The sequence below is a fragment of the Octodon degus genome, unplaced genomic scaffold (genome assembly GCF_000260255.1).
Source record: "Octodon degus isolate 3935 unplaced genomic scaffold, OctDeg1.0 scaffold00012, whole genome shotgun sequence".
NCBI lineage: Eukaryota > Metazoa > Chordata > Mammalia > Rodentia > Octodontidae > Octodon > Octodon degus.
In genome coordinates, this window is record NW_004524588.1 from 5,672,565 (window position 1) to 5,682,301 (window position 9,737).

At 41.5% G+C, this 9,737-nt stretch overlaps 1 protein-coding gene across 2 annotated transcripts in view; it reads right to left on the bottom strand.

Annotated features, from left to right (window-relative positions):
* Arhgdib (Rho GDP dissociation inhibitor beta) overlaps positions 1-9,737 on the bottom strand; it is a 19,760-nt gene that overhangs the window by 5,946 nt on the left and 4,077 nt on the right. The window contains exons 1-3 of one of the 2 annotated variants that reach the window (XM_023709556.1): positions 3,838-3,900; positions 2,778-2,961; positions 2,086-2,169 (exon numbers count right to left, since the gene is read on the bottom strand). In XM_023709556.1, coding sequence (XP_023565324.1) covers positions 2,086-2,169; positions 2,778-2,955 — 262 coding nt within the window. In that variant the 5' untranslated portion in view covers positions 2,956-2,961; positions 3,838-3,900. Of the gene's footprint in view, positions 1-2,085; positions 2,170-2,777; positions 2,962-3,837; positions 3,901-9,737 lie in introns of those variants that run through there. The other variant, XM_004626091.2, reaches the window with a different exon arrangement.

The following is a 9,737-nucleotide window of genomic DNA, read 5'->3' on the forward strand; positions in this document are numbered from 1 at the left end:
CTCTCTGTCTCTGTTTCTGTCTCTCTGTCTCTGTTTCTGTCTCTTTGTCTCTGTTTCTTTCTGTCTCTGTCTCTCTGTCTTTCTTTCTTTCTGTTTCTATCTCTTTTTCTGTTTCTCTCTGTTTCTACCTTGGTTTCTCTCCATCTTTCTCTCTGTTTCTATCTCTGTCTCTCAGTCTGTCTCTGTTTCTGTCTCTGTCTCTGTCTCTCTGTCTCTCTGTCTGTCTGTCTCTGTCTCTCTCTCTCTCTTTCACAAAGTTGCCCAGGTTGAGCAGGTATGGATTGCACCTCGCTTCCTTTGCTTTTCTTAAGACCAATTGAACTATAAAAGTTTGGGCTTCATAAAAGCAGGTATGTGTATAGGTCTTGATCCCTATATATTGGCTAGGGAAGCATCATGCTCTATTATTTTCTTTGTGTGTTCCTGTATAATTTGACATTCCAATGTGTGCATATTGTGTGCCTATGAGTGTTTTGCTGCTTTGTACATATGTTCAGTTTTATGAACACTATTATACCTCTGGGACTCATCTCAGCAGCTTTCTTAGGACAGAAAACTAAATTTGGGTTTTGTCTTCTGAGAAAAAGGCACAGAGATCAAGCTTTTCCTGTGACCTTCTCAATGCATTTTCACTTAGTACTCAGACTCTGTCCTGCAAACTGACAGTTGTACCTGGTAACATTACACAATTTTGCACAGGAAGAGGTCTGAGTTTTGGTGACAAAGTGAGTTTCTCTCCTGAAGAGATGTGAGATGTGGGGGCCTGTGAGTGGTGTGTGTGTCCGTATTAGTGACTTCAGTTACACAGGAAGTGTGTCTTCTCAGCCTCTGATTTCTTCCCTCTGACAAAAAAGCCCATATAAGGTAAAGAGTGGATGTGTACTGTGACAGGGAAGTTCCTTGTTGCTAAATCTACTGTTCTAGAAGGGTGCTTTGTTCTGCCTCAGAGTGCAATATTTGAATTTGGAAATGATTTTTTTCTACTAACAGCCTGCCTTTGATATCCTCAGTCTCCTGGCCCTGTGTGCTTTTCTCACCCTCAACCCAGGATCATTTCTGCCTTGACAGTCACCTTCCTAGGCTTTCCCCACCTCCTCAGGGCAGGACTCAGGAAAGAGCTCACCTGTGAGTCACAACAAGGTGAGGGAAAATAACATCTTTATTTATCTTCTGTAGGGAAGTTTGTTTGTGGAATAAGAAGCAGAATGTCATATTTAAACATAACAGAATTTCTAGCATTATTCAAGTGTTGTATGTTAGGAGTCAGTGCTGAAAGAAACCGAATGAAGAACAGATCCCATGAATATAGTTTCAGAGGTCTCACTGAGACTAGTCTCTCTCTAAGTGAGCCCAGAGCCACAGAAACATCTCACTTTTATTGAGGGCTAAATTCAAGCTAAGCAATGTGCAGAACTGCTTTAGTGAACACAACTACTCTATTGACTTGAGTGTTTACCTAACACCAAGTTTACACAATGCTAGCCATTAACATCCCAAACAAGGGATGAAAGAACAAACAGGGTGCCAGTCAGAGAAGCTGCTATCTGCAGCCTTGAATCTCAGCTTGCCTTGCTGGAATTTATAAGAGAGACAACAGCTCTCCATGGGTGCTGTTTATTGCTCCTTGCTCCCTCGGGACATTAGGCTTTTGTCTTACATCTATTTCTGTATTGAGGAGTCCGCTGCTCTCCCTTACATGAGATTTATAGCTAATAAGGGTTTAGCACTTTCTCTGGTGTCTAGATTATGACTTTCACAATTCTAGACCATGTAGCTTTCTTCTTTATGTTTCCATTAGAGTCTTTCATGTATAAATAGTACTTTTTCTGCTATTATGTGAAAATAAACACGAAGTAAATATGTTACAATTTAGCATATTAAGTTAGTATATATTTGTACCTTCAATCAACATGAGATTTTTTTAAATTAAGCATGGCTAGTACTGTACACTGTGAGTATAGTCATTTATGAGCCAGTCCAAACATATACACTCCTGGGCATCACTTTAGTAGGAATTTCTTAGCAAAAAGGAGGACACAGACCAAGTTTCCCTCTGGTATTTTCGGCATCATTGGGTTCACTTACCAGTAAGGTCCATGGTGATTGGTCCTGGCGCACTCTCACACACCAGCGTGAGCCGAGTGACAGTCACATTTGGGAGTGTTGGGTCTATAGGATTCAAAAGAAGAGGTAGGTGTGAGAAAGAGACATATGGATACTGTGTTTGCATTTCAAGTGGGGAAAGAGAATATACAGAGAAAAGTTGTATCACTGTCTGGAGTAGACATAGAAATGGTGGTGGACTGATCACCTTTGCACACCGCAGCCATGTTATTCCTATATTTGGCCTTTGTGGGCTCATCTTAATGATGAACACCATCTGTATAACAAGGGACTATGCCTTAGGTGCTCTGCTTGTTGGGTGCTGCTCATCCACATCTCTACCCAGGTCTTGTTCTGCCGCCGGAGATGAGTGGATAGGAAAGGACTGAGAAGGAGAAAGAGGGAAAATGAGGGCTGGTGCACAGAGGGGTTTACAGTCTAAGTGGTGGCCAAGACTTTTTTCTAAGTTCTCCCTGTGTGTGATCTTCACCTAGCTTATTACTGACCTGCATCCCATGTGTAAGGACATTAATGGTAGGGCCCACAGCTTTGTTCAGCATGTGCTGTGTGCCTCACTCTCCTCTTGCTGCAAGCATTTGGTACCCTCTCTTTTGCTTCTGCTAAGTGGTGGCAGTGCATCCTCACCTGCGGCCTCCCTGCCCCCAGATACACACCTGCTACCACAGGAGCATCTCCCAGCAGGGTCTTCTTGTACTTAGTTAGACTTTCATCATCTTTATCCATCTCCTGCAGTTCCTTCAGGGACTTCTGAGGTGGTGGCTTATAATTGAGCTTGCTGTCTAGCTCATCGTCACCTTCATCTAGCTGTGGCTCTGTGTCCTTTTCTGTCATCTTGATCTATTTGTAAAGAGGAGAGGAGAGCCCATTATCCAGAATTTTGGACATGCAAGATATTTGTGGGGCTGATGTTACCATCTTCCTTGTTCTAATGAACTTTGGGGGTCATCAGCAATTTTCCAGATTTTTCTTGAACCGAATCTCATTGTGTTTCATGAAATAAAAATATAGTCTATTTTAGTCATCTTTACAGCCCTAAACTACTCCTTACTGTGATGAATATGTCCTATATATTGAATGCAAATGAAATGAAAGAAATAACTTTTTTGTGAACCATATACTACAACTACAGCAACATAGCACAAGCAGCCCTAGACAGTGGACCACAGTGCAATCAAATCCTTACAGGAAGTTTTAGTCCTTCACTCCAGCCTGTCTTGCTCCAAGCTTGCAGCATCTATAATCTCTATTATGGTGGTTTTAAAAAGACAGCCAAAGTAATAGTTGGCTTCTTCCCATGAAGTCAGTCTTCCCCTAAGCACCTGAAGTGCCTCAAGAATTACAGACCAGATACCTGCCTGAGGTATCTGAATGGATCCTGCCCAATAGTTGCGATGTTTCTTGAGAGCAGACACCAGATTCTGTGTGTTTCTTGAATTCTTCCATAACCTCTGAAGCATTTGACATCTTATTATTTTTTGTTGATTGATTCATTTGATTCTTCTTTTCTTTTTCTTTTTGCGGTAACAGGGATTGAACTCAGGACCCTGTGCTTGTCAGTTATTCTACTGAGCTATCTCCCCAGCCCTGTGATTCATTTGATTCTATAACTAAAGATCTCTGTTCTTTTCATACGCAACAAAATAGCCTAGGATTCTTACATTCTTCTACACAAAATTGTCCGAGTATGCCTGTGTTCAGTTCCCTGACACCCACCTCTGTTTTCTGGAACTAATTCCTTTAGTGTCCTTGCCTTGCTGTCCCAAGTTGATAGATTTTTTTTCAGGCACCCGGTGCAGCAGAGAAACAAGCAGAAGGAAAAAGGGAAAGGGGCTTTATTATCTTGGACATGGAAAGAATTTGGAGAGGATAAGGAATTCTCTGCATTGGAACAAAGAGAGGCTGAGGATTTTATGACCTTTTCCCAGGGGTGGAGTTTGAGGGGGATGTTTGATACACCTGAGGGGCTGATTGGGGTCTTCCCAGAGGTGGTGGGAAAGGTGAAAGGAAATTCAACTCTCCTGGGCTGAGTTGGAGAAGAAGGGAGAGGTGGTCTCTGGGAAGATTAGCTGTTATTTTAAGGGCTTCAGCCATATTCGATGACCACCATAATAATTCAGCAGTTCATACTAAGGCCAGAACCTATCACAAGTTTCCAGTGAGTTTGTGCTCTAAGGCCTCACCTGGGAGGCCCTCGAATGTGTCTTCTTTTATCCTTACCTATATTTACTTGTTTATGTGAGAACACTGAGGAGGAATCTAGTAAAATTAATCCATATGTAAGTGATAATGATGAAGACAGCAGTAGTCAGAGAATTTCAGAATCAACGTCAACCTCAGAGGTGATGTTTCTACCCTGTCATTGAACTACTGAGAAAATTGAGATTGAGAGAGTGGGAAAGTCACCCATATTTGCACAGTTGGATGAGAACTGCGGTATTTTAATCCAGAGTAAGAAACTCACAGAGGAATTCGGGGCCTGTGGTTGAACTTCCTGTCCAGCAATGAGAGGGGTGACAGAGGGATAGTGGGCAGAGATCATTCTCTGGTTTCCTTTGCTTCTGCCTTGAGAGTAGCTTTGTAGTGCCTGTGGGTCAAGACTTCATTGCTCATGAAGGACTTAGCTAAAAGGAAACACCTTCCAGGTTCCCTGAGTGACAAGGCAAACCTCTCTAAATTTCCCTGAGAGTGAAGATATTTCTGGCTCAAGTCAGTTGTGGTTTTGAGTTTCAATGTCACCAGCATTGGCAATAGGAAGAAAGATAATTTTGAAGTGAGGCCAAAAAGGAAAAATAAAAATAATTTTGACAGAACAAAAGGAAACAGAAGAGTATAGAGAATGGAAGAGAGGTGGGGGAGGGAGAGAGGTAAGAAGAAATGGGAAGGAAAGGGAAGAGAAGAAGGGGGAAAAGGAAAGGGGAGAGAAGAAGGGGGCAGAGAGGAGAGGAGGTTCATTATTTTTCTTTCAGCAAAATAATAGGTGCCTTGACCAACTCTGAAAACAGCGTGACAATGCCAAGATTAACTTCCTGTCCAGGAAGGAAACTTGTAGGCCTGTTTCTATGGCAACTTTGTTTCAGCTGTAGAAGCAGCATCCTTGAAAGCTCAGACTCTTTAGACCACAAAGAAAAATATAGCTACCAACCAACGCACCTCTCAAATGACACTCAGAGGAGATGAATGAACTGGTTGAAAAAATGTGGTGGGTGGATGTTTCAAGCCATAAGCCATTTAAGGACAGTCATTAAGGAGCAAACCAGGCTAATTAAGGCTAATCAGATAAGATAGATTTTCATCTGTGGTCTGGCAAGCCCAAGAAATAACACAGATGGAGCCCACATAATAAACTGTGTAGAACAACAGGAGGGCTATGTAGACTGATAAGGGCATCTCAGCCCCTGTGGTCAGGCATTTCTGGACTATATCATTTGGTTCTAGCGAGTCACCTGTCTGAAGCCTACGAGATGGTGACATGACTTACGGGCATTAGCGAAAGGTGATCCCATTCACCTATAGGGAATTATAATTCCGTAGCTTCACTCACAGTTTTGAAGGCATAATGAGAAGGGGAATTTGGCTTGGCCATCAGATTTGCCATTGTTTATGTGACCATTGTCAAGTCAATTTATCTACCATTCAGGTCTTCATTTTATTGTTATGTCTGAGATCTGTATTAGTTCTCTATTTTCTCCATGTATTTCAAACATAATCATTGAATAAAAATAAGCCATTATTTTTTGAAGACACAGAAGAGTAGAGGTGTAGGATTAGTGTATGAACTTGGTACAGTCAGGAGGAAATTCAGGACCCTATTAAAAGAATTTGGTCTAATTATAACATAAGAAATAGATGTAAGAAGCCAGATGATTCAAAAGTAGCTTAGTTCAGAAAGCGTATTAGAAAAAGACGATGATATCATAATAACCAAGTAAAAGAATTGAAAAGCATTTCTTAGGGTAGCATTTAAAGCAAAATTAAGGTCAGAACTAGTGGCTGGCCACCGTCTGTTCAGAAAGCTTTGCACTTTGGCACGTACTGATGTTTAAGACCTTTGAAGAGTGAAGGCATGAGTGGAAGTTTGGATCTTTACTCATATTAAAGGGCCCAGGTAGTTTGACCGGTTTTCTTAATTTTTCTGGAGATTACAGATACCTCAGAAAATCTGATAAATATCAAGTTCCTCATCCCAAGGCAAAAGGAATAAAACCATGAAATTATGCAAATGTCACTGGTTTCACGGACTCTGAAGTTCTTCATACGCTTCATGGGAATTCACGATCTCTAGACTAGGAATGTGACCTCGGCCCTGTAACTTCTTGGAAACACGAAGCAGAGATGAGGGTAAAGAGGAAGCTTATATGGATGAGGCCGAGCTGAAACACTGACCCGAGAGGCTCAGGGCATGGTCCACCCATCAATCTGATATGCTGAAGCAGTAAATGTCAGATGACATCTGTGTCTCAAGGATCACTACCCGAGTGGCTGGCGGAGGAGCGCAGGCACACAGGGAGAAGCCCACTGACTGCCCTCCCTGAGCCGGTGTCTGAATCACCACAGGTCCCCTTCTCCTCCCTCATCTTGGGATAGGAAGATTATAGCGCCCCATCTCTACATGGTTTAAATTTCTTTTCTTTTCTTTTTTTTACTTTGGGCAGGGTTTCACTACGCAACTTATACTCGTAGTGATCCTCCTGTTTTCAGCCTCCCTGGTGCTGGGATAACAGGTGTGCGCCACCATACCCGCACTGTCACATCTCAGCGCACTCTGGGGGTGTGGTGGGCGCAGCATGTGGTGCCAGGGATCGAATTCCGGCCCCTGCGCTTGCTTTAGCAGACACTTAGTCCACTGAGGTATCTTGCCAATCCTTAGACGGTTTAAATTTCTAAGCCTCTGTCTGCAGATATTTCTTGATCTACAGTCATGTGGCAACAAGTCAGTTACCTTATCTCACTAGTGAATCTAAGAGAATGTGTTTTGTTATTTTAAACTTCTGTGAATTCCCAAAAGATGCTGCATTTTTAGTTTTAGTTTTTCCTGCACATGAAGTAATTTTCTTTTACCCACAGCTCTTTGAATAATTAGGGACATCTTTGTTAACCACTGCATATTGCTACCGAGCTCTTATCCCGAGCCAAATGCTTAGCAATTGTGCACTAAGTGCTTCATTGTGAAAGAAACATTGTTACACTTTAGAAAGGCAGAAACAAGGACAGAAAGAAGCATCATATTTCAGTTCCACAGAATTTAAAATTTCCTACTCATGCAGTGAATGAAAAGAGCAATGGCTAAGAGTCTAAGATATATTTGCTCTGCATATGTTTAGTAAGAATATACAAAATGATAAATCAATACTTCCTATAAATCACTTTTTCAAAAAATTTATTTTATGCATTTAAAGTGTAAAACATGATAGTTATAAAGTAGACATATAGATAGTAAAAGGCTACTATGATCAAACAAATGAACACATCTAGCCCACATAATTACCTTATTTTGTGGTATCAAGAACACTGAGAATCTGTTCTTTGAGTAAGAGTTCTGAGTATAGTGGAATATTATTAAATGTTGTATTGCAATTTTTTTTTTTTTTTTGTCTTTTTGAGATAAGGTTTTACTATTTAGTTGAGGCTGGCCTTGAACATACTTTGTAGCGCAGGCTGGCCTTGAACTCACAGCACTCTTCCTGCCTCAGCTTCCTGAGAGCTGGTATCACAAGCGTGCACCACCACATCTGGACTACTTTGTAAGTTTTGCTTTCACAAGTAGTCTCTGGGAAACAGATTCTCCCAAACACCCAGACATAGGCGGTATATGGCTTGACCATAAATTCCTAAACAATATGTGCATCTATTTAACAAAACCAAATTTTCTTTTTTATCCTTCTGTGTTATAGAGACTTAATAAAATGAGAATAAGAATTTTATGAAAATTCTACAGATTGTTTTCTGTTCCCACCATCTAAAGAGCAACCAGATCTATTCTAGATAATAATTTCAGTAGTCGTCACGCGTAGCACAATTTATATTTTTGAGGATTATCTTATGTAGTTCTGTGAGCAGCACCATATTCTTTCTTTCTTTTTTTTAAATTTTTTATTTTAATTTTTATTTTTTGGCAGAACCGGGGATTGAACTCAGGCCCTTGTACTTGCCAGGGAAGCGCTTATTCCACTGAGCCATCTCCCCGGTCCTCTTTCTTTCTTTTTTTTTTTTTTTAAAAAAATTTGTATTTGGTACAGAGTCTCACTACACAGCTCCAACTTGTAGTGATCCTCCTGCTTTCAGCCTCCTCGGTGCTGGGCTTACAGGCGTATGTAGGTTACCATGCATCGCGCTTTGTCTCGGAGGCTGGTTCAGCACACCAGGTGGAGGGCGGGGCTGATGCAGCATGTGGGATTGGAGATTGAATCCTGGTCCCTGCGCTTGCCAATGCAGGCACTTAGTCCGCTCAGCTATCTCGCCAGCCCTAGCATCACCATTTTCTCACAGGTCACAACATCAGAGTCCAAGTTAAGTAACTGCCCATCAAGTTACTTGCATCTCACGCAAGGTACAAAATGAATGAGCCCAGACAGTTGGACTTTCAGACACTAAGCTCTTGACCCTTCGGTTGTCTTTACTAAGAAGTCATGATAACATGTGAGCCCATTAGTCATTTGGGGGACCTCTCTAGGGGTGCACGAGCAGGAATAAATGCTTCTTTGTAAATTCTACTGGGCTAACTTTGACAAAGCAAGAAAGTGTCACACAAGGATGTTTCCAGGGCAACTGTGTTCCTGTGCTATCTTGTACAAGTTGCTCAACCTCTCTGGGCCCCAATTTCATGTACAGCAAAATTAAATGATTGCGTTTGGAGTCCTCTGTGGTCCCTTCTTAGTTTCGGGTAGTGAATGTTCCCTGGGTAATTACAGGACTCAAGCAAGTTGCTCATTGCCTTGAGCCTCAGTTTTACCACCAGTGATGTAATAAAAATCCTTCCTTGTGACATTGAAAGGTTAAAGAAAGTGAGAAAAATTTAGTTCAGTAGTGAAGTTTGATCAATATTCACTGTCTTCTTTTTCTCCTTTCCCTGCTTTGTGCTTCCAGTGGTCTCTTTTGTGGCACAGCTTTGGTGGTCTTAGGTCAGTGGTCTAGGTACCAAATACTTTCCACCAGGCAGGAGCTACACAAATCCAAGCTTCCTCATCAGAAGCAGATTCTGCTCTTTTGAGGAAGAATAGAACCAGAAATTCTGGGAAATGCAAGGGCTATTTATAAATGGAATTCTGCTTAAAATGGGACTGTAGCTATTATATTTCATTTGAAAACTTCCACATAAACAATTTAATTTTAGATGTTATTTATTATTCTCTTGCCTAATTGAAACCAGAGGTCATTCTGTGAATAATGAGAAATGTCAGTGGACACTGACACCAGCTGATGGACAGATTTCCCTCTGGCTTTAGAAAAAAACAGGGGAGACTGAACTCTCAAAGCTAGACCTGCTGGAGTATGCTGGATTAGGTATACAGGCACAGAGGCCACAAGGGTTTATGCATTAGGTAAAAGAGGCTGAGAGAAAGAAAGGAGAGAGAGAGAGAGAGAGAGAGAGAGAGAGAGAGAGAGAGAGAGAGAGA